Source organism: Aplidium turbinatum, chromosome 8 (genome assembly GCF_918807975.1).
Source record: "Aplidium turbinatum chromosome 8, kaAplTurb1.1, whole genome shotgun sequence".
NCBI lineage: Eukaryota > Metazoa > Chordata > Ascidiacea > Aplousobranchia > Polyclinidae > Aplidium > Aplidium turbinatum.
Window position 1 is genome coordinate 32,435,972 of NC_137479.1, and position 25,453 is coordinate 32,461,424.

At 41.4% G+C, this 25,453-nt stretch overlaps 2 protein-coding genes across 3 annotated transcripts in view; one reads left to right on the forward strand and one right to left on the reverse strand.

The window, feature by feature from the left end:
* LOC145776300 (rho guanine nucleotide exchange factor 18-like) lies at nt 1-21,714 on the forward strand. Its single transcript, XM_082587702.1, has 22 exons — nt 1-156; nt 6,731-6,791; nt 6,999-7,066; nt 7,190-7,251; nt 7,343-7,393; nt 9,490-9,539; nt 11,469-11,615; nt 11,824-12,014; nt 12,815-12,976; nt 13,349-13,472; nt 13,802-13,957; nt 14,196-14,297; nt 15,167-15,246; nt 15,502-15,679; nt 15,820-15,999; nt 16,163-16,252; nt 16,439-16,597; nt 16,768-16,925; nt 17,245-17,405; nt 20,297-20,423; nt 20,609-21,055; nt 21,327-21,714. The coding sequence occupies exons 1-22, from the start codon at nt 1-3 to the stop codon at nt 21,402-21,404; spliced, it is 2,988 nt and encodes a 995-aa protein (XP_082443828.1). The 3' UTR covers nt 21,405-21,714.
* The window catches only part of LOC145775219 (TBC1 domain family member 2B-like), a 23,292-nt gene continuing 19,551 nt past the window's right edge, over nt 21,713-25,453 (reverse strand). For both annotated transcript variants that reach the window (XM_082586470.1, XM_082586471.1), the window contains 8 exons: nt 25,208-25,422; nt 24,611-24,784; nt 24,066-24,176; nt 23,577-23,774; nt 23,128-23,266; nt 22,872-23,057; nt 22,678-22,799; nt 21,713-22,050 (listed from right to left, as the gene is read on the reverse strand). In XM_082586470.1, the coding sequence (XP_082442596.1) occupies nt 21,873-22,050; nt 22,678-22,799; nt 22,872-23,057; nt 23,128-23,266; nt 23,577-23,774; nt 24,066-24,176; nt 24,611-24,784; nt 25,208-25,422 (1,323 nt within the window). In that variant the 3' untranslated portion in view covers nt 21,713-21,872. The remainder of the gene's footprint in view (nt 22,051-22,677; nt 22,800-22,871; nt 23,058-23,127; nt 23,267-23,576; nt 23,775-24,065; nt 24,177-24,610; nt 24,785-25,207; nt 25,423-25,453) is intronic.

A 25,453-nucleotide genomic window follows, 5' to 3' on the forward strand; every position in this document is an offset into this window, starting at 1 on the left:
ATGGAGCGGAAGAAGTTTCGTCTTCGGGCCGCATCGATGTACATCCACAGGGGACGCAGTGGGGAGGACAGTGGCAAATTGGGGAACAGCACCTGGTACGATTTCTCTGCTGTTTCTCATTCTGAACCAATCAGCATCAAGAACCATCACCATGCGGTAAGATGCTAAGAACGTGAATATTTATGTTTGAGATGAAAGAAACAATATAACAACATTTTTATAACCTGAGTCTCAAGTGTGTCTTCCTACCTTACGTCACTACACCGCTAGTTGACGGTTGACCAACGTGGTGAGATAAAAATTATGTTTGTATGATGTTCGTGCAACAATTGAAGCCCAAGTACTTTCAACGTTGTGTCAACGTTAATTTTAGTAATCAAGCTTTAAAACTGGCAAGCTACATTAGAACGTGACAGAGCTTCTTTGCACAGTCTGTGACGTCACAAACGCAAGCCACTTTGCATCGAATACCCTTCAAGGATCTGAAACAGCAGCGGAGATAAGGATGTGACGTATCAGGGTGAAGTGCGCCACTTTGGAATTAGTGTAGTTCTTGGTCTTGACTTTTGAGTTTTGAATTTGTAGTAATTTGACACTTGGTATTTGGTAACAAAGGCAAGCAATGTAACTTCATCTTAAAAGTGAAAATACTGGTTTGTTGACAAAGACTTGTGGAAGAGTCAACAGAATTTTGTAACATTATAAATGATGCTAAGGTCGTTATTTTAAAATCTCAAGAAAGTGATTATAATCTGTAATTGCGTTTGAATGGCAAGTCCTTGCCTGGCGCTCCTCCAACTTTGTCTCATTACAATTACAAATATAGCGGTCTGATGCTTACTGCTACTGCATGCTGAAGTCACGAGTTTGTTCTTTGTTCTAGCAGCGTCTCGATCGGAGAACGGATTTAAAGTTATGTTTTCACTTTTCGTTCTCTTATTGAGCCGTTGTGATCAAAAAAATCATATTTTCTGTTGTCTTATTTCTTTTGTAAAATTGCTAAAAATCCCACGCACCCCCCTTGGACGCCACACATCGCCCCACCGCTACGTCACAGTCGACGTGCGCTCCCTGCACTTATTTTAGTTGAGTCCTTGAAACTTGAGATGGTTACGTCATAAGTCGTGTATTCGCGGGGCTCGTCCACAGCGCGACATGCAACGTTTTTTGATAAAATCCAACGTTGTATAAATGCAAATGTCGCTGATGAGCTGGCACGTCGTAAAGTTGCGTATTATATCATGGATCTCAACCAAAGGATTTCCATCAATCATTCTGTTCCAGCCATCTCCGCCCTGGGCAGTTGAGCTTTTATGTAGGCAGCTCTGGAGCTGTGCACGGCTGACTGGCAGTTATCTGCTGGCTAGTTAAGCTTTCTATGTTACTTTTATCATTTTTGACGTTGAAATGCAATGAAAGCGAGTTATTTTTTCAAACAGGCAAATTATAATTCTGTCTTTACATGTGATTAGGTTGTCAGGCTACATTAGATTTACGTATTGTAATGTTAGATTGACTTTGGAGATGCCTCAGCTACTGCAATCAGCTGTTGAGTTTAGGCTGCTTTGCAGTAAAGCCGAAAAGTTGTACAAAGATCATTTTGGTCAAAACTCTGATTCTATGAATTATAGTTTGCTGTGGTGGTCACAAGAACTTACAAGATAAAGGCAGGATTAAACAGCGGAGTAAATTAAGACTTTCCTATGTTCAGATGCTCCCCAGGCTACTGAGCGGCCTATGATGAAAAACACATAGTAAAGCTGGATATACAGGAACAAGATCTAAAACGTCGCTTAGCGTTGTGGTATAAGGTTGATGCGAATTTGTAGAGGCATGTTGTATTTGTAGAGGCTTGTTGTATTTGTTGAGGCTTGTTGTATTTGTTGAGGCTTGTTATATTTGTTGAGGCTTGTATTTGTTGAGGCTTGTTGTATTTGTTGAGGCTTGTTGTATTTGTTGAGGCTTGTATTTGTTGAGGCTTGTTGTATTTGTTGAGGCTTGTTGTATTTGTTGAGGCTTGTTGTATTTGTAGAGGCATGTTGTATTTGTAGAGGCTTGTTGTATTTGTAGAGGCATGTTGTATTTGTAGAGGCTTGTTGTATTTGTAGAGGCATGTTGTATTTGTAGAGGCTTGTTGTATTTGTTGAGGCTTGTTGTATTTGTTGAGGCTTGTTATATTTGTTGAGGCTTGTATTTGTTGAGGCTTGTTGTATTTGTTGAGGCTTGTTGTATTTGTTGAGGCTTGTTGTATTTGTTGAGGCATGTTGTAATTGTTAAGTTCAAATCAGAGTTAGTTCAATTACACAATCAAAATGTTTAATGAGATTACAATTACATTGTTCTGAAGTTTTCAAATTACGATTACTGTACATATTGCCAAATGTAATATATTGCACGTTTCAATTACAAAAATTAAAGGTTTCAATCTTTATGTTCATCGATGAAAGTTTAGTTTGTTTTTATAGAAGACAAGTGAAGTTGCATTTGAAAACAATTTGGTTGCAATGCAGAAATCCCTTTTGAGCCCGAACAAACGGCTCAATAAACGTACTGACGTCATATGTGCAACTTACCAACTGTAATTTTAATTTGAACTTCATTTTTTGAAATTACGATTACAGAACAACTAAAAGGTTCAATTACAATTACATGAAAACCTATAATTAATTTTATTCAATTCCAATTTTAATTGATTCCACTCTGGTCTTGAAAGGCTTCCTTGCTTTCTCTTAATCTAAATCTTCAATCGTGGTTAGTGCAATGTGGTGATTTTCAACAGTGACGTAATTGTTCGTTGGGCGAGGTGATCACTTTCTGGAGACGTTTCAAAGCTTTCCACGTTAATATCAATCATTCCTGAATTTGTGGGAATGATCCAACTGATGTTGTATTCTTCTAAACATTCAAACGAGATGGTTTATGGTCCGACCACCTCTGACCGCGCGGCGTTTGTTACGTGCTCATGTTCTAAGTTGGTAATCTGTTGTTGATGTTGCTTTTACATAGCCAAAACGTCTTTCTCCCCGCCCCATTCTTGCATGCACAAGTTGTTTCAAGGGTTTGTAAAGTTTGGTGTTGGGGATAGGCTCGAAATAATGTTTTGCGAACTTTCTAACTATTTCCTCGTTATTTGAATGCTTGTAGGGGTCAACAGGTAACGCTATGAAATTCGTAATTTGAACATTTTTCTCATTATAGCGATCGTTCTATCGTCTCGAGGTACTTCAATTGTGAGTTTGACAATGAAACAAACTTCATATGGAAACGATATGTAGTGGACGACCTACTTTCTCAGCAGCACGTTTCAAACCTCGACCTTCCACTTTAACTTCCATCCCCAGTGTATCGTTTGTTGTAGCGGGTGCTTTGGACAAGTTGGTGAGGCAAACAGACATTTGTTAAGTTGGCAATTTAACTCGAATGACTATGTTTCATATTGCTCGAATCTTCCTCTTCTTCTTGCGTTTGAGGCCGCCGCCGATCACGTTGTTACATTCAGGCGCAGCAGCCAATGGATTGTGTGTTCATCCAGCGTTGTGAGGTCCACATATCTGTCCTGGGGTTGATATACAAGACAATGGTAGATAATGTGGTGTGCAGTTTGAGAATCTGAGCCACACGCACAAGATGATGGATCGGCGAGGCCCCATTGGAACATGTTGCTGTTGAAACGGCCCACCTCAGTCTGCAGCCGATTGATTGCTCGAATGACGCGCAAGTATCCTCAGCAGCACCCCGGCTTGATGTCGACGTAGAAAGCTTTACCCGGTCATTGTAGTGGAGCTATACCGCGATGCAGCTGCAACTTGCACGTGTTTGGAGGCATACACTTCATTGGGTATCAACAATGGTGTGACGCTGTGGAGTTCCTCATCACTTCTTTGTGTTCTCTCCGTAGTTTTCAGTTTGGCTTCCAACTTAGGCTATTGTTGTTGTTAAAATTGTCATCTGACTCTGCGCAAGTTCCTTCCCGGCACCTTTCAATTTGGACGTAGTCGAAACGACGTCGCTAATCATGCAGACAAGGGTTCGTTTGATGGATTAATTAAAGAACGAAATATTTATGAAAAACTATTTTCGCGTCCGATCTATAAATATCTTAGTGGTTATGGCGTGATAGAGCCAGGTTGGTCGTGCATGATCACCACCGAGCTGAGTCTCGATCGCGGCACAGCCGTGGTGTTTACTCGGGAGGTGACTGTTTGAGAACTCGAAAACTACCGATCTACATAAACGAAGAATGCAAATCCTTGAGGAAATTTTGATACTAATTTTGCGGTAACTTGACAAATAGAAACTCGCTTTTCTCAGAGAGCGTCATCAATTACCAACAATGGCTTGTCTTCTACTGCGCGGGTTTCACTCATCTGTCCAACATTTCATAAACTTTTACATTTCAGACAATGATGAATGAATCATACAATGAAAATATTCTTCTTTTTTTCCAAAACACGTTAAGACACCACTGTTTCGATTGATTCTATATTCGTTTCTGTGGTCGTTATATGCCAGCTACTTTTAAAATCCTCTTTGTGGATGTGAATGAGGTTGTCTAGTTACGTCAGTGAAGCGTCGAATATTGGGTGTTTTTGTTGTGTGAGGTCAACCGTGTATGTCACCTACCTAGTGGCAGCCTACGTGGCCTGCAAAGATGCACGAAGCGTAATAGAATAAGAACAATAGAAGAACTAGAATATATCTGTAAAAATATATGACAACATGTTTTACGCTTCAGGTTATAATGGATAAATAATGCGGTGAACATCGCGCTATTGTAACACCGAACGTCAGCGATCCAAGCCGATTGCTGGAAACGTGAAAATAGTAAACGACTGATATCTCAGCAATTAGCAAGTAATTTGTTGAGAAGAGCTTAGGCCTCCCTGCTGGTGATTTAGTCGAGTCTTGTTCACTTAGGTTGCTACATCCCGTGTCCTCGATGTTCTATAGTCATGGTTTAGTAGTGAGACGCACAGACGATTCATTCAGCCGGTTAGGGCGGTTCAAAACAAATTGTCTGGAAACTTTCGCGACATTAATATCTTGATTCCGTTTCAATTGGAATTAAAATTTGATGAGTTTTTGTTTCGATCAACAAAGTTCGGCCCAAGTATGGATTGGGAGTTGGGTGACCGATGACACCAAGTTCTCGTCTATTGCCATTCGCCGATGCAAACGCGACCTGCGCCATTTTCCTAAATCATCTCAATTTTTTGTTGCGTAAGAGAAGAATATTCGTCTGTGTGTCAGACCTTGGCCTAGTAGGGAGATTTGCTTAGCAACTGGCTCATCGTCCATCGTTGAAACTCAAGAACATGTTCGCACAAACCGGTATACATCCCACCTTGGTCACAATGTTTTGCCCTTGTCCACTTTCGTTAAGCAGCCCCGTAGACATGATCACTGCTCTGGATCATCATTCCCGAATGTTCTCAAAATGTTATTAGTCATTAGCGTGTCTGGGACAAGAGAGAATTATATTTGACATGATGCGATTGTGACGTAAATAAAACTACAATTCATGTTCACCCTTCACCTCGCAGTTTGTCTGATTTTCAAAACTTCCCTGAGTCATCGATTCACATCGACTGCCTTGTGGCAGGAAGTACTTCAATTAGTTTCTGTGACGTAACACACGTTCGATAGTCACATTATGTAGAAGGAAAGACTTAAGAACAAGACAAGGAGCGCGTGCTGCCAGCGCCCTCAACAAGTGTTGTCGTGTTGCTAAGTTGGTGAGTAGGAGGCTTACCAGGGTAGGTATGAAGGTTATGTTGATTCAGGTGTTGCCAAGCGCTTGGATCATAGACTTGGATGGACCACAACCCACGGGTAAACCCCTTCTGCTGCTATATTTCGTTGAACTCAGTTGACACAAAGTCGCCATGTTGGTGGATTCTTGCTGTCGCGTGACTTGACGTCAATTGAGACAAACGATGCTCGTGCAAGAATTTTATTGCTTTCGATCTCCAATGTATAGTTGTCACGTGACGACACTAGACTGCAACTCTTCCAATAACAAGTTGGAGCAAGCCATGAACCTGCTGTGTATCCGGTCATCTCTACGAGCTACCTCCAAACGGGTGGCTCAGAATATCAAACATTATGTTTGCACAGACTCAATTATCTTCGTCAGCCAGGAAATATTCTTTGTTAGTTTCCAGTTTCACGTTACGGTAATATAAATCATTGCTTCTGGAAGGAGACAAGAGCAATATGTTTACATTGCTTACTTGGTTCCAGTGTGTGCTGACTGCTTTTGCATCAAAGCATTTCGTTGTTGAGATCCTAAACATTTGTAAACTCGTCATCAGGTTCTAAGCTTTGTAGTATTCGAATTGCAATTGATAATGGAAAGTGAACGAGAATGCTGATTGGTTGACTTGTTGCCATGCGGGTGATGTAACAATACTGTCCTTCACAACAATCATGTCCATGCTCAGTGGTTCTTATGACGTCATGGTGACATCACCTCGACACGATTCCAGGATAAAGTTGCGTAAGAAGGTAGTTGAGCCAACAGTGGATGTTCCTGGCGCTTATAGATTATAACGATAACCTCATGTCATGTGACGTCATCACCTCATATCAACGAGTCGGCGATGGTCGTCATCACTGATGTCGTAACATACGTAGCCTACTTAGTGTTGGCTAACTTCAGTGAATACTCGAAATAGTTTTTTTTTAAGTGGAATCAAATCGCGAATTGAAAAACTATTTGTACTTGCAGAGGCCATCCATCATTCAACGACCTCAGACAATGGTGATCAACCTATCTGGCCAATACTCAGGTGGGCTCATCCACATTTGAGGGAACTACAAGCATCTGTTGAACAATTTCATTCAAAGATAGATTATTCTGATGTACCTCGCCAATATTTTGTAGAATCTCTTTAGCTCGGTTTCCTCTTCGGTTTTGTTTGATGCTTTGTCTTATTTATTCTATTTAACCTTTGAACTATTGGAAAGTGTTGTACTAGCCTTTACTTTGTTTTCAGCAAGCAGCCCGGATAATGTTATCGGACCTGACCCATCACCAAGATCACGTCCAGGATCTGCAAATCAGGTACGTCCTGTAGGTTAGCTCGTGACCTCTATACAGGTGCGTTTGCTGACATCCAGTGACAGATACCTCCGTGGGTTGTTTGCGGATCTGCAAATTTTCATATTTATCTTTGTTTTGTTGCAGTCCGTCAGCGGTTACCAAGGCAACGCTATGACGACAGATTTTCCGCAAAGTGCCGGGAGATTGTAAGTTGGTGTGCTTCGATAACGTTATGATACAATTGTTACGCAGTAAAGGCATAACAAACGTTGTCTAAACACCAATTATACGTCACAGAACCGGCTACAATGACGAAGACAATGGCACGGGGTCAACTTTCTTCAACAGGTTTGTCAGCACAGATTCGTAATTTCTCGTCAACATTTTCAAATCGTTGGTTGCAAAGAACAAAGGAAGTTATGATGTTTCATTTCAAGGAATTGAACATTCAGTCGCATTTGTTAGCGCAATTGCATCTCCCACTCCTTGTTAACTGACTCGGCTTCTCGACTAAACGTAGGGCTGTTCGAAACGAAATCCTTAAAGATTTTTACTCCGAAACGAAACAAAATCAATATAAATAATTTTAGATCGAAACGAAACGAAATATTTTACAGCTAGCAGGCCATTGCTTTAGAAGTCAACAGAAAATTTTAAACATTTTTTTTTGCAAACAAAAGTGTAGCATCAGGTCGACAGCCAACGTCCTTTCTCAGCCAAGCAGAATAAACACTGGATTGAAGAAACGTAAACGACCAAATTTGGTAAAAGACCGAGATATTTGAAACGATTCTGTTAATTTTGTCCAGGTGTTTGTTGATAAGCAGGTGTTAGGTTTTTGGAAGTTATTTTAAATCGAACAAAACTTCTACTCAATGCAAAAACGATGCAGTAGCCTACAAACAAGAAAAATCGTGGGCACAGTCAAAGGAGGTTATATAAGCGTGCGAAGAAGGCACCTGTCCAATGGAGTTCCTGATCGTCACTCTGAGAAAGAGCATGTCACAAACCCTTGATGTGTTCAAGGTTGGTCGAGTTGGTGCAACAATGTTACAAGCAGAAGACCACAAACTCACGCTTGTGGTGGAAGTGGCTGGTATAGCCAACAAGATCTGTTCCAATTTAGCCACTATTGGAAGAGTGTGTTTGATTCACTTTCCACCGTTGTAATAGACACTCGTTTGTTGGTATCCACTCACGTTTCTAAAAGCGTTGCAATTTACTTTCGAAATCGCTTGCTGGCACTTTTTCTGAATAATTCTTTTCTTTCCTCTTCTCTTCAAAAAATCCTCAATCTGTAGCAATTGTTTCGTTCACTTCCATTTATTGAATTTCGCTGTATTCGTCTGATAGATGTCCTTCCACTTTGTGATGCAGTTCTAAAAGCGTTATTTAGACACGCTGGTGAACCTCTTTATCAAACAAAATCAGCTTAAATCGTGGTTCGACAGCAGTGACAGCTTGATACAAGTTTTCTGTACTTATATTTCAATTGGTATATCGATAAAAGTGTAATTTTGACTGCAATGTAACTCCAAATTCAATAGCATCTTCATGAAACGATCTACTTCTAAGAACTCCCTTAATCTCTCGCTCTGCTTTCTGTAGGCCTATTGTTGGCGCTCTTGGGGATAATGTTGGGTTCATTTGGCCTGTCCCTAGTTTGGCTACTCATACTTTTTGTTAACTGTTCGATTAGCTTGAGAATTTCCACGCACTGCTCTGCAATAGTCAATTCTATACTACTTTGTGAGGGCAACTTCTCACCTTCAGCACTCATTAAAATACTCATTAATTGCACTCATTAATTGCGCGTTTTAGTTGTTGTACACTGATTCTTGAGTTGTAAACACGATTTTGATGCAAATACGAATTCCAACGGGTCGAAACGTGTTGAGTGACAATCAATGGCTCCATCCTGGTTTCACAATTCAAAATGTTTCTTTCCAATGACCTTAAAGTTTTTCCAAATTTCGCTAAATTGGAGATATTGGCAACACTAATGGAAAATGGAACCCGGGCTGAGGCGAAAATAATAAAGAGCAGAATAGAACACCTCATGAGCTTAGATTTTCTTACTTTGTGGGTTGCCATGATTATCAAACCTTTGAAAAACATGATTTGAATTCACTACGAAATATGGATTTTGGCACTTTTTAAATTTCCAAATTCTTGTATGCTTCTTTTCGTTTCGAATGTAGAACGAAACGAAATGGCTTGGACTTCGAAATGAAACAAAACGAAATTAAAACAAGCAATTTCGCTTCGAAACGAAACGAAATATTACAAAACTTCGAAATATTTTTGTTTCGAACAGCCCTAACTAAAAGGCGATTTGTTGGCTTTGTAATCGCTTGTTGGGTGCAACTTTCCCCTATACACTGAACCACTGGGCCCATTCTTTGGCTAATTCTGATTCGTTAACTTTGTCGTTTGATTGACAGCCACTGGGACAGGGAGAGAGTCACCGGATCCTACGAGTCCTTAGATGAAGGTGAGATGATCAAATTACTGCTTTGTGTTTTTATAAAAGTTTTCATATGATGACGTCATGACCAAGGGCGTCCGCAGGTTTTCGGTTAGGGGGGGTCAAGGTGGGTTCACTCTGCCCTTTCGGCCGAATGCAATTTTTTTTTGAAAATTTGACCTTTATACCATCCAGACAATTTATTCTTTTTATCAGTGTTTACATTTCTACGGATTTTTATCAAAATTGGCCAGAGCAAAAATTATCAGAGTTATATAATAATCGTTTTATTGCATACTATTGTTGTGCTCAAGTGAACCTTGCGTAAGATGTAATATATAGCCTACATTTGGGGTAATAATGCACTTTGTTTTGTCATAACTGTGTGGTTTCCGCAGCGACCGACTGCTAGTAGTTCCAAGAAGAGGTAGTAAAAGAAGGTAAGAACAGAGAAAAAGAAGCATTTCAATTACGCGGTGGTATTTGGGACTCTATATAAAAACCATACACAGAAAAAAGTTATGAGTTGTGATTATATCAACAGCACATTTGAAAATTAGCGTCAAGTATTCAGAGCAAATACTGGTGGCACCAGTGAGGAATACTATCGCCGCTCCATTTACGTTCCTTACATGGACTCTTTAATCCAGTCTCTGAAAAGCCGCTTCTCAGAGACGAACATGCCGGCATTCATGTTATACCGACTGCATCCAGCGCAGATGGAGAAAATTGACCGTTCAGACTACAAAGCCCTGGTCAAAACCATACACTAATTCTACAACTTTGACAATTTTCAGCAGGACGCCATGTCGTAATATGACATAACCATAAAAGGAAAATTTCCTCAGTCCGAAGACCAGAAAGAATTGGAATTTGTGGACTTGGTGAAAACTATTGAATTTTGTCCAGCTGTACGTCAAGCGATGATAACATTACTGACCCTCCCCGCCACTACTTGTACGGTAGAAAGATCATTCAGCACAATGAGGTGGGTCAAAACATGGCTCAGATCAACCATGTCTGACGACAGGCTATCCGGGCTGTGTATGATGGTCCACAGAAGCCGAATAAAAGCGGACAAAAATTCGTTCATCCAAAAAGTCTTCGAAAAATTCGGCAAAGACCCACGTCGACTTCACTTTTTATTCAAGAACTGATTAACTAAACTGGTGGCTGATTGTTCTTTTCTGTATGATTCAATGTTACGAACAGCTTCATTGAATTCACGAAATACGAGATGATTTTATCTGAAACTGTGAATTATCCTTCTTCAGATTTATGTGAGATAAAGCCAGTGCCCGCACTAGTAAAGTGGTTCTGAGAGTACAGGAGCTCAAGTTGTCGAATTTTGCGATTAGCGTACTGGTAGCTTGTAGGTATCTTCGTAAATTAATAGAGGAAGTGGGATACTCCCGAAGAAGGGTGATGATCTCAATCGGAGAGCTTGACCAGCCAGGCATCACTCGTATCACCTTCACCCCCCCTTTCAGTAAATTGCCTATTTTTGAATGTTCTTGCTTTTTCATTTTTTATCCAACAATTTTCCAGGGGGGGTCAACTGACCCCATTTGCCCCTATGTGCGGACGCCCATGGTCATGACAGCGTTGCGCATTGAATGAATTGATGACGTATTACCTAAGGGGGCGGATTAGAACTGGAAACCATTGCTTTGTAAAGGGCTTCAAGACTGACAATGTTGAAATATTTTTACTTTTGACATGAGAAATATTTAAACAAGCAAAATTAAAAAATTTGGCTCATTCTTGTGCCAATTTAAAATTTGAACTTGATGTTAGATGTTGATGAGAACATAGCAACTGATGTGATCTCGTGTGATTAATGTTACGTCACAATAACTTATCATCGTCGATTGGTTGATGATAAAGGCAACTGTTTTTCATTTGTTGTGAAACGTAACTGTTTTACCATCCTAATAATGGTTCATCCCTTTTCAGTTGCCTTGGATACCAGTGACATGGCATCCGATGACTTAATTGTGCGCAACGATGAACCTGACTCCTGGAGTGCCACCATCGATAAGAGGTCCCTTAAAAGGCTCCCACTCACAAAGAAGGATGTCAAACGTCAGGAGAATATATTTGGTGAGGACAACACTGAACACATTGAAACAGGATTGATATAATTTTGCTTCGGGTCTTGAGGCTGTTTGTGTGATTTATTAATTTCCATTATGGCAGCTTGTTGGTAAAGATAATATCATGGGATGGTTTCCATGGTTATGTGGTTTCTATGGAGTGTCCATGGTTGCTACTAATGGTATGGTCGTTATTGACCAGTTGTCACTTGCAGAGTTCATTCAAACCGAGAGGAATCATCTGACGACCCTGAAGATAATGCAGAAAGTGTACGCGAGAGGCCTGGCGAGAGAGATCAACATGGACCAAACGACAATCAACAAATTGTTTCCACTAATCGACGATCACGTCGAGTTTGTGACGCAATTCGTACAAAGACTCACTGAGCGTCAGAATGACAACAAAGTGAGTCACGTGACAACTAACATCCGAGACTGCAGGTCGTGCATTGCAAATCTTTCTTATTTGCTGAAACCAAATAAGATTTACAACCTGCAGGATGTGACCACAATTATTCTAAACCGAATTACCAGCAAAGTTTAGAAAGTAAAATCACTCCTGGTGACGTAGGCCATGCCGCGGGATCTGATACAACAACAAGCTACGTGATAATGGCAATCCGGCCGTGACCGTGAACAAATATGAGTAGCATAAAAAAAGTCCTTAATCGTCTATTGAAGCGACTTCATGGGCCAAGTTTGGTTCTGTCGAAACTCGAAATGCTTACGACTAATGCTATGACTAAGTTGTTGCAGCCATAACGATAAGTTGGTACAATGACAAGTTAGATCAAGGTTACTCAACTAATGTTAACAAAGGTCCGGTTTGACAAGTTGAATATTTTTAAGCCTTCCGGTGAATAAATTATTTCATACGCAACCAAAAAAGTTAAACTATCAGTGCCAGTACCGAACCAGTTTTTTAGGTAAAATGTATCTCGACTTGAATTTGTGACAAAGTGTTCAGGGGTCTTGATGGCTTAGCTACTAAGATAATCACAGAAAATTTTATTTCCTCCCAATAGAAATCTGTTTAAAAAGGCCCTAAAACGTGGCAATGAGGTTATTCTTCCAGAAGCCCAAGGTCCACCATCAACACCCAGAAGGTCCGGATTCGGACTGTGGTCCGCTAGTTGAGTCCCTTGCTTTAGAGCTTTTCATGAACGCCATCACTTTGCGATAATAACCTTCTACTGTCTTGACCAGGTTGTTAGTGGGATTGGTGACATATTGGTGGCGCAATGGAGCGACAGCAACGGAGATACAATCAAGAAATTATTTGGGGACTTTTGTTCAAAGCAAAAAGATATCACGAATTTTTACAAAGAATTAATGAAAAGTGACAAGAAGTTTCAAACATTTATGAAGGTTTGTGTTTGAAAAGTTCAATTTTGGAGCTTCCGTGAAGTTTTGATTGCGCCAACTTCATACTTGGCACTTGCGTTTGTGCAACCTAATTCTTGCGGGCGTCTGCAATCGGTAGACTGTTCAAACTTGAAATAGCTCTTTTCATTTTATTCTTTTGAAAATGTGATAAATCTTTGCACTTATCATCTCCACCTTTTCATACATTTCTGCTACGTTGCGACAACTAGTGCTTTCGTAGCATTGATCGGAAATAACTTGTAACTACCAAAGTGGTATTGTTCTCAAACCGATAAGTTGGGTCTTCAATTGAAAGTTTCGTTGCAGCTACGTCATTGCTTGTTAATGACGTCATTGTATTTTGATGTGTTTTAGAAGTGGGACAAGAATCCGATCACGCGTCGTCAGGACGTACCCGCCTGTGCTCTCCTCATCACCCAGCGCATCACTAAGTACCCGGTCATGCTGCAAACACTTATCGACAATTCCAACAGGAATGGTGAGTGACAGATGCCGAACTTGTGGCTGCTATGTTTTATATACTTTCTTGTTACCACAAATGTGAAAATAAAATTTATGTTCATATCACTAAAAGTCATTTTACTGTTCGCTCAATGAAGACAACCATCCTTGCACTCATAGCATTGTGTGGTCATAATGTGAAGAGAACACGGCCGCTCTCGTACGCCTTATAGTGGAGGATTTTACGAGAGTCTGAGAGCTTTTCCATGTTTGCTTATTGTGTAGAATGTCATGGTTTTACCACTGCGTTTGCTGAAAATATTTTTCTTGTCGAGTACATGGATTATATCATTCATTGTTGTCCAGAGCACAAAGAAGACTATCAGAGTCTAGAGAAGTCCTTAGAGTTGTCGCGGGAGATTGCGAAGGCGGTGGACGACCTGGTGCAAGCCCATGAACGGGAGGAGCTTCTTTTGGAGATTTACAATAAAATTGAAGCCAAATCATCATCAAGCTACAAAGGTGACAGATTAAACTTTCAAACTTGCATGAAATTACGAGCAGCCTTCCACGCGACTTTTTGACAGATTTTCTCACTTGTCATCTTCACAGGTTAGAGAATTGGTTGATAGCGCCTCCGTGTGGTTTATTGACTTTGTCAAAGTAGTATCCGAACATCATCTCAAGTGTCTTTGAAATAACATTACGTCATGCGTTGTTGAATGAATGGTGACAAAGTTGTAACATCACCAATGTTCAGACGGCAAGAAGTTCCACAGGAAGGATTTACTCAAGCGTAACCGAAAACTTCTCTATAGCGCCAACTTGCAGTGGAATGTCAAAGACAATAAAAAATTTACAGGTGAGTTCGCTGCAGCGATTTGAAATATCACTGCAGATCAACCACGTCACCAAAACCTTCAAAGAATCTCAGAAGGAAAAGTGTCATCATGTTCAGACCATGGTGGCCCTCTGCAGAGCGAAAGCTTTCCCCATTCCTTATTAATTCAGTCGATCGTGTGCTTTTGTATACGATTGTTGCATATTCTAATTCGGTCTCTCCCATTCCCAAAAGTATCAAAAGTAAAAGAAAAGTCTTACAATGTTTTTAAATTTAAATATAAATGTTTATTAAAGAATTTGTACAATGGTCACTCCTGAAACGTATCATCCGCTTATTTCTCTACACAACGTTTTTTAATGTTGCCCTGTGTTATCCCATTGTTAATGTATTGTTAATTCCATTGTTAATTTTTACAAATTAAAGTGCTAGTATTGTGCTATATATTATATACCGTATGTGTTAATGTTCTTAATTTTGGGTCTTTTGTTTAAATGTTTGGGTGGCAGGTTGGCAGCTGACTTTGGTGACCTTTTGGTCTTTCGCTGCCATCCTTGTTGTGCGAATTATTTGTGTTTATTGTCTTTTTGCTTTTTGTGTCTTTCTTTTTCGCCAACAAAACAAAAAATAAACTGAACTGAACTATCAACCAAATAAATTTTGTAAAAAATCGTGGTGGACAAAATGCGACAATAGATAAAAATATTTTAATTTGTGTACATTTAATTATTACATCAGCATACGACGATATTTCAGTTGAATCCGATGACTGATTTTTTTGCAGTTTCAGCATATTGCAGAATTCAGCTTTATATGGTGCTGGTTTTATTTGTGTTCATTCTTGTAGCCTGCTGTATTATTCTCAGTACAGAAAAAATATTTTGTTTCAGATATATACTTCCTCCTCCTCTCTGACTCCATAGTCTTCCTCCAGGAGAACAGCGGAAGATACACCTTTCCTCAGGGACAGGTGAGTTCAGAGAGTAATATGATAACGTCACAAATTTCATCAAATCTTTCTTGTATTGCCGTATCACACATTAAGTCGTCCATCGATTTCAATTTATTTGGTGTCTTTGTCCATGAAGGTTTTATGCTTTGAGATCGCTTGTGTAAAGAGCAGGCCATACACTTGCCACTTTTATACATTTCTTATGGAAATAATACCAAAGTTTGAAATTTTTGTGAGAGAATCGGTCAATGGAAATCTTAATGTACTTTCCAGCCTGCGGTGGTTCCGCTCCAGAAGATGATAGTCCGGGAGGTTGCTGGTGATGAGAAAGGGTTGTATCTGATGAGCATGACCACTCAGCTGATGTACTCTCTCAAACTCCCCTGCGTGGACGACTGTAAGATGTTGACCCACACCATCCGCTTAGCCATCGGGACCTGCCTGGATGAAGGTGAGTGCATCAAGCATTCATTGGTCGTCATGGTGATATTCTCGTCGCTTTGGTAAAAATCATCAATTTCAGGGATTAGAATTAAGGGCGTTTGATTTGAACAAATCTTATTGAATGAAATAACTTTGTGAATCCTTCAGACGAGAACATCTCATCTGATGTTGAGGAGGAAAAACGAATCCACGAACAGAGATTGGAAAAAGCAAACCAAGCGATGCGGCAATTGGAGCTAACGGATCAGAGGATCAATAGGATGTTGGAGGAGAAAATGAGGCTGTTCAAAGTCTTGGCCGAGTGCGCAGACCGTGGAAGTGCTGTTTGTAAGTGTTGACTGGGTGCTGCCTTTATAATGCGACATGCGATAGCATAGCCTACTGAGGTTGCCATTTCATTTCTTGCACACATTACCTGGAATCCTGAATAACTTAGTATCTGGTCTGGTTTCAGCGTAGAATCAAAACTTTTAATGTTCTCTTCATTCAGCTCACCTCCACTTCTCCATCCCATATTATCCTCCTGAAGAGAGGAAGCTACCGTCAGGAACTCCTCTTCTTCTCACAGCCATTGAAAAAGGTACGGCACGGAGATGACGAATTGGTTTACACATTTGTTTGCTAACACAAGAGATAATTGGTTCATAATACAGTGGTCAGTTATACTGACAGCATGACGTAACTGCAACTTCGCGCACTACGCGATCAAGGTTTCATCTTAATTTGGATATTTGTGACGTTCTATCAAAAAACTTTGTTGTTGCAGTAACGAAGCTCAGCCAAGCATTCTATGGGCGAGGAAGTCTTTCTCGTCACCCCTCCAGTAAGAGTGAAGAAGACAGAAGTTTCCGTCCCACCCCTTCCCTACCGAAGCGCTCAGACACTTTCGGTGGCTTCGACAAACAAAGAAAACCAAAGTCGAGGGGTGAGTTGCCTGATTTTCACGTCACAGATTCGTCTGTTTAGTCACATGCTCGTGGGAAAACTGTGCAATGCGTTCAGAATAATGTGCAGTCAGTGGTGAAATTGCTGGGAGCTTTGAGTGGAATTGCGAGGAATGCCAAAGAAATTTAATGTTATTGCACTTTTACGCAGACAAGTGGTTGAAATCATCGCAAAGTGACGACAAGCTCACTGAACTAGAACCGTTATGTAGTGAACCATCGAGCCATGACCGACGAGACTCCGGAGTGGTTGGTTCAGAAGCAGGTACACAGCTCAGCGAATCACGAAGCAGCATTTCCAAACCGTGGGTGAGTGACTGACGACTTCAATAATGTGATTAGGATGGCTTGGGAGCGGTCTCTAAGACTTTACAGATGGGGCGCAGTACGGCTTTAATTGTTAAGACCATGGTGCCATCATATTTTCGAAAACTAAAAAATTGAAAATGAAAATAATAATGTAGGCTAAGCTATTATTACCGTACCCTGTAGTGTTGGTGGTCCTGATCTTTGACTATGCTCATTGTAGGCTGACGCCACAAAGGTTTGTTATCGGGTCGCACTTTGTTGTTGTTCATTTGCTTGAACTTCCTCTCACTAATCCTTAACGAGTCGATCTTTCTCCTAGGACGCATGCAATGACATCGAGACAGGTCTGACCTCTCCTGGGGATGCGGAACCGACACACTCTGGTCCCACCGCCCAACAGGTGGCCACGCTGACCAGCCTGGCCCGCATCTTGAGCGAATATCAATCATATGCCACCCAGCAGGACACGCTGGTGGAAAAGTAGGTTGCTTAGCAACAACCACTCATGCATTATTTCGTTTCTCACGTCACGTTTCTCAGAGGCTTGCTGAATGCTCCAAGAGTTCTTTTGTTATGTTTTCTTTCATTTTTTAGTGTGTGCAGTGAAATAAACAGAACCCACTTTAACATAAAGAACAAAGTCAATTATGAGTAGGAGAGACTCGGGTAAGTTGGCCCAGCAAAATGAAAAATTGAATTTGTGAGCTAATAACAAAACATATGTTAAAGCGAATGCTATTGAAGAGTTGAGAATTCATCACTCTAGAAGTGGACATATTCTTGCATCAAACAAACATTCTTAGGTATATAATTTTTCAACATTTTCAAAAAAAAATAAAATGGACCATCTTGCCTTTCTGTGCGGGTAATTTGGCCCACCATGGAAGATAAGTTGGCCACGTGGGCAACATGTCCATCTACGGTATATTAAACAGTGGAAAAGTTCTCTTTCTACCCAATTTTATTTTCTTTCTAATTATTTCTTGGTTTTATAGAGGTATACATACCGTAGGCTACATAATTTAATCTATGTATGCATTCATGTATGGTTTATAACAGGGCTTCCCAAAGTGAGGGTCGCGACCCCTTGAGGGGTCGCGTAATGAACTTCGGGGGTCGCAGAAAGTATACAAATTTTACACAAAGCACTGCATATTAACACTTACAGTATGTGCAAGATGCTGTGAAAGTTATTAACTTTATTAAGAGTCGTGCACTCAATAGGCTACCTGTATTTTGTAAGATTATATGGTGAAATATGGAATAGGAGTTTAAAACCCTCTTTGCTGCATTGTAAACGTGGATTTCAAAACTAAAGCCAACGCTTTAAAAAGTTATTAGTGTTAAAAAATTAAGTCGTGATTTTTCCAACGAAAAAAAGTGTAGCCTTTGTCTGCCGTTTTTGTAAAGACGTTTTTGGAAAGGCTTTTCAAATCATGCTACTTGTCAGGTTTGCTTGAAAAAAGGGGAACGAATTTAATTTGTCCTTCCAAGAAGAAAACATCTATGTTTTCACATTAAAATCTAAAGTTGGAGCGTTCATCAAAAAATTAAACATCCAGAAACAAAAAATTGAAAATGATTCATTTGAAATATTTTCATTTATTGAAAAGTTTTTGACTGACAATGGCGTGGAATCAAGCGTTATTAAGCCTCTGGTTATCGACACTTGTCAAGACTGTTGAAAGAGTTTAAAAAGTAGTTTCTTCTAGAATTGGACAATACCAATTTAGATTGGATCTAAAATTCATTTGCAATGCAAAAGCAAAGTACCGAGCACCTCTCTTTCACATCTCAGGAAAAATTTGCAGATCTATCTTTTGACTCTAAGTTGTGGCTTGAATTTTCTGGAAAAAAGTTTCACACTTTTTGGCTTAGCCGAACGTTAAAGCGGAATATTCACCATTATATGGCTTAGCAGTAACCGCACTCCTGCGGTTTGTCTCCACGCATATGTGCGTGTCAGTGTTTTCAACGTTGATAAACTACCGTTCCAGCGTAAGTAACATTGAAACCGGCTATTGACAAACATCGAGCGACGGCTGGACCTGCTTTGTGGCAGAGAGCAGTCGCACCCATCCCACTGAATAAATATGTTTACTTTTTGGTTTTGTTTGCAGCAGGCTACAAGTAGTAAAGTAGTAGGCTTCGAGTACGGATAGCTTGTTTTTAGTTTTCGTTTAAATTAAACCTTTCAATAAATATCACAAACGTAAATTTTGCATTGTTTATCCTTTTAACCGTAAAGGGTCGCGGAAAATTTTAGGAGATTAAAAGGGGTCGCGACCAAAAAAGTTTGGGAAGCCCTGGTTTATAATATAATCTACTATTGGGCTATAATGCTGTATTTTACCTCAGTAAACTTTTTTACATGAGTAGCCTACACCAAATAAGCTTTCGAAATAACAAAGGTTGTATCAAACATCATGTAGTTGGAACGGCATGCCTTTATTCCTAACGATCTGGTCACCTTAACGATACTGAGGTAGGACCTTGTTGCAATAGGCTGCAAACCCCATTTTTGCATGGGTACCAATATCGGAACATTTTTTAATGTAGGCTACCTATCTCCGAAACGAGGTACGTTTTAGACCGTCGCTTGAGAAGTGGTTGATACACATTTCTGGGATTGGTTTTCTTGATTACTTACCATTATTCTATTATTACCATATGGGTTAGGAATAAGTTATCGCAATCTGTGGCATACAAACGATGTTAGGAAGTGTATTATTGTTACCGGTATTGATCGTTCAAAGCCGATGTAAAGCCGCGATTTACTTACTTTGGATACTTGATGATAGGCTACTTCAATCTTGCAAAAATAAGTCATCGTATTAATTAGTCAATATTATCATTCTATATAATACCTCATGAAGGCAAGTTGGCCAACGTACCCACCCACGAAATGGGCTAACTTCCCTGCATGGCAACCATATTGTAAAAACTAAAATTTATGTCAAACTATCGAGCTTCTAACAACGGTTTCACCGTCAAAGTGAGCCTTAATAACCACTCTAGCGCTGCACTCACTAAATAATAACCTTGCTTATATAGTAAGAAAAAACTCACTCGACATCAAAAAAATTCTAAAATTTTAAAAATCATAATTTTTCATACAAAAATCGTGCTCACATGTTTATAGCCTACTGCTTGCTAGAGCCTCCCCACCTGGTGATAAGGTAGTTTCAACAGCACTTTCTCAGTATGCGTACGATACGTAACAATAACTATTGTAGTTAAAAAATTATTTAGAGTGGGCCAACTTACTTGAGTTTCCCCTATAGCAACCTCCAGTAACCTTCCTGGCATCAATGACGACCCGAGCACGACTTGCTGTGATGTCAACACTACAGAACAATCGATTGTTTCAGGTTGAATTATCAACTGTCGTCGCCCGACCGCTTCAACAGCGCAAAGAAGCGATCACTGCAGGAGGCAGAGTTGAAGAGGAACCAAATTAAACAGCAGGAACAAATGGATGGACTCAGAAAGCAACAGGTGAGACCTGGTTCGATTCCGCCTAGAAACATACTTGCTTTCAATCACGTAGCTTGCCTTCGTCTACAATAAATCGAACAAATAACGTTTCGCGTTTTTTTTTTTACCTCTGCTACGTTTGTTTTTTGTTGTGATGGTTAGAAACAAAAACGAACTGAATTTAACATCTTAGTGTGTCTTCTCAGAATCAGCTGAAGTCTGAGCGAGAGCAATGGCAGAAGCAGGTGGAGCGGTTCCAGCGATCCCTGGACAATGACAGGAAGGAATTTGAGGAGGAAAAGATGAAGATTATCCAGGAGCGTGAAGAGAATGAAAGACAAAAGATTGAAATCGTGAAAGCGAAAGAAGAATACCAACGTGACCTCTTGCGGCTGCGAGATCTTCAGCGCAAGCAAGACCACGCGTCCTCTACGTCATCGCTGGTGATGTCATGTAACAGCAACAACAGCAATAACAACGCCACCGAATTTCCGACTTGCTCCTTGCCAACAAACAAACCCCCTTCCAAGCTACGTCATAATCAAGCATCGTGTGATGACAAACCTCCCTCTTCATATCAAAACACTCCCGATACTGAGGAGTTACAATTTGCTCACCATCATCTGAACCCAACCAACCAGTCTTCCATGCAGGTGAGCAAACAATCGGCACATTGTTACAAAAAGTTCACTCTGACAAAGAACCTTCATTGTAAACTCGCCATCTACCGCGTGGCTGTGTGAGTTTGATTTCTCAACTGCAACAAAATGATCCAATAAGCAACTGCAAGTGTCCCATTAAGAAATTGTATTTTCTATTGTTGCACTATTTATCTTAGTCGTGTTTTCGACCAACGTTTCTGACTTCATAATAACCGCGTCCTCCTCCGCACGCACCAACGTTAACTTTTGTCTGTTTTTGCAGAATCATCAAACTCTGAAGGTGCCAGCCAGCGGTGGGCGGAACGAGTTGCAACCAGGAAACAAACCGAAACTTGATTAGGACGATGCCATTTAACGGAAAACCATCAACGAACCTGTTGGTCTCCTCTCCGAGGCCAACGCGTGACGTCATGTAGATTACGTCACAACAACGCGATCGGTCCGCCATTCTGTGGAAGCGAGAAAAACAGTGGCATGTTGTTGCGAAATTCTTGATCATGTTTTATCTGATGACATTCCTACCTACCTGACGTTGAAACAACGCAACTTTCTTGCAATATTTAAAGTTCTACCTGCGTTATAAATGATTGCGCGACACGTCATTAATATAAATGATGTATGTCTATGACGTAATACACTAACAGATGATACGAAACGACCACTGACATTGTAAGTTCGATGTTGATAATCTGCGAGGGGACGGCAAGTTAGAAAAACAGTGATTGCACTTGGACCGGGGGAGGGCGATTGCACGGGGGTAGGTAGGCTACAATGGAAATAGAACGTTTAATAGCTTCTGTTGACGTCATCAATCGTCGTCGCTGTCGAGGTCGGGCGCGGCTCTTCTTACGCTGAGGAATCCCTTCCGGATCCTGTCCAGCTCTTGAAGTTCGGCGTTGACGCGTTCCATGTGGATCTGGCGCAACCTGGCAACCCTCCTCATGGGGAACGGGTTCATCCAAGTGAACGCCAGCTGGGTCAGCTCCCTGGGGACAAACATCTAGTCAGGGTGGGTCATCATTGAACCGCTGCTACCTCATGAGATACATGTGACGTCACCATCATCATAACCGATACATGATTATGACGTCACGCACATGTACCAAAGATTGGCTGCAGCTCTCTGACTACAAGACACAGCGGGAGAGTTGATTTGTCGCCGACGCTCAACGCATGTTATCAAACACCTAACAAACATGACTGCGATGCACAATATTAGCGTCACAGTAACGGAAGGTTGCGAAGTGACCATTCATGCTCTTCAAGTCGAGCAGCCAACATTATTATACTTTCGTTCCGTACAATTTTTTAAAAGTTGTAAAAGAGGATTTGCAAATTTCAACTGGTACATTATTCCAAAACTTTCCTCCAGAGTATCTGTGCCACGTTGAAGTTTGTTGGCTCTGCTGGTCTGCTTTGCGAATATAGACGTTAGATCAGGTTCATTTAGGTCAGAAATTATTGAATTCTTTGTGACTTTGTGAAGTAACGGCCTCAACCGCTTTAAGCTAACTAGACTTTGGAACGAAGGAATATCTGGAGACACTTTTATTTTACGCACTTCTCCCTAGCAGATGGTTCAATATTTCTATAATTCTATTGCAACGCGTCACCTTGTGTTGTGCATCCGATGAGACATGATTCGGAGGAGGTTGAAGATCGCCATGTAATCCGTGAGCTGCAAGATCTCCTCTTCAACATATTTGAAGAAAGCGAGTCCGAAACGGAACAAAACCTGTGATGAAGATTTTGATTAGAGATCACAGGATGACATCTGTTGCCATCCAGTGAAGAACCATCATGTTACCTTGGATCCTTCATTGAGCAAGCAGTCCCATATGTGCAGCATGGTCTCGGGGGGTACGTTGTCACAGTAGATGCACAACAACCAGTTGAATGTAATCAAGGAGGAATCCACTCCTGCTGCCTCCAGGTGGCGATGGAGACGCGGAAGCTTCTCGGCCATCAAGTCCCGAAAGACGCGTTGGTCGGCCTGCGTGACGTCATCAGCCATTACGTCATATCATATCGATTTCAAAGCACGCAGAATGTTAAGGGCTCACTTGGGAGGCGGTGAGGGTGGTGCTGTAATAATCAGGAGGCATGATGCATTCCACAATTCCCACGAGGCACCAGAAAGCATCCTCCTCGCAGAGGTACAGGAGGGCCACTGCTGCAATGCGGTTCAACCCCTGGCAGTATCTGGAAAGCAACAACATTCAATAACCCAGTCTCAATGTAGTCCTGTTAAGGGGATAGGGGATTTCCCAGGGGATAGAGGATTTCCCAGGGGATAGGGGATTTCCCAGGGGATAGAGGATTTCTCAAATACAACTCGACAAGACATAAATCTCGACAACGCAATAACAAAATTTGTCAACAGAAAAACGCGTTTCCAACAATACTGAGTGCAATTGTTGGGGTGATGGGGTAAGTTGGAGTGCGATTGTTGGGGTGACGGGGTAAGTTGAGTGCGATTGTTGGGGTGACAGGGTAAGTTGGAGTAACTCACCCGATGCTAGGGTTGTGGACGCTGTACGCTCTCAGTACTCTACGGAGTTGGTTGATTCCGGAAGAGGAGAGGGATGAGAAGTGCTTATTGTTTGGGAGAGTTCGGAGGAGATCCAGCTCAATTTGCTTTGTGGGGAGTTGAGCTTCCTTGCTATGCGCCATCTGGTGGAAATAGGAGCCCTCCGCATCAAGCTTTTGCCTGGAATCGGGGACGCATCAAGAAACAAATTGAACTCAGAAGCATTCCTCACAAGTCGCCAGTACAAGCTCCATCAGCCTAGATTGTAGAATAATCAACCTACATGTTGACATCTGTCAACCCTGCCCTAGTACATTCAGACTAAACTAGTTCACTTTTGAAGTCTTGCATCGCATGTCTCCGCTACTATAACTACATCAGGATGAAGATAATTCTACATAATTATAATGGTGAGGACGAAACTAGGTGACTCTGGCAACGCTGTAGAAATAACTGACTCCGATACGCCACCTGATATGATGTGTTCGTATTTTCACCAACCAGCTCCACACTTGAGGGCGCAGTTCATGCGGCACACCGAGCCGGATCAGAGCTTTCAATTCGTCGCCTCGTTGTAGCTCCCTGGACGTAGATATAACGCTAGTTTGTATCAAACTAAGGATAGCCGTGTTATGCTGCCATCCTCCCGATGGTGGTCAGTCCGAAACAAGTTGCAAGCACACATGGTGGCGCTATTAACCAAGGTGGTCAAACATATGACAGGTCCAGTTTATAGGGGGATGGTCGTCACACATTATTGCCCCATCATTTCTGGGAGTGTGGTGAATGTGGGTTCGACACCACACCGGGTCATAGGAAGACATTCAAAAGGTTGCGACTAACATCATCCACAGGGTTTGGTGTTTAATTGTTAGTGACAAATTGGCTCAGACACCAGCATGGTAACCCCCCTTGAGATTATGAATAAATATCATCAGTTTCTACGAGATATCTTAAACATTCGGCAACACTGGTCGGTTGCAACCGAGTGAAGTTTAGCTGAGACTGTCTCTTACTTGTTAACGGTCAGGTAGTTCTGCCACTTGATGGCGACAGAGGAGTTGAACTGATCGAGCGACTGGAGGATGTCAGTGGAGCGCTTCTCCAACCGGCTGGCAGCGCTCAGAAGCGTCAACTCTGCGTCATCATCAGGGATGCTGCTGAACCCGAACTGGTCGTATCGCTGCCGACTGGTGGTAAGATCATCAGGGGTTAGAGAGTTTTAGAGATGGTTTGCCGCTTAATATAAACATTAAAACATCGTCTCCTTAAAACTTGAAAACAGGGGAAGCACCCAACAGATAACCACCAAAGCAATTCCTGTGTGTCCAACCGGTAGACAGCCTGGTTACGGACATGTGCAATTGTGCGCCTTGCTTTGCGGAACACATATTCTTTCAAAGAGTTAATATATTGGGCTGTGTGACATCATAATCAAAAGGAGCAACCCCTTCAATGTAGAGGCAGAGGAGGCTTGTCGGACGACATTTTCCAACAGCCATCACAGTGAAGCTATCAATACAACAACGTAGCTGCAAACGCGATGTTGCGCGGTGAAGCATGACCACTGTCCAGTCATTCGGAATACAGTGTCACCACTTGAGGCAGCATACCGGTTGCTTTGAGACGGTCCTTCAATGTGGTCCGTTTCGGCGAGCGCATCTTTGATGAGAATCTTAACCATCTCCTTGCGATCCTCATCCGATGTGTCTACCTTGGTACCGGCGACCGCCAGTCCCACGCTCTCCGTCCTGGGCTTGTTCATCTCCGAGAGGAGGACCAGGTACTTGCTATGGAGCTGACAATGTTCCGCCTCCTGATGACGAATCTGGAACAAAATCTTCATGGAAGAAGAAGTA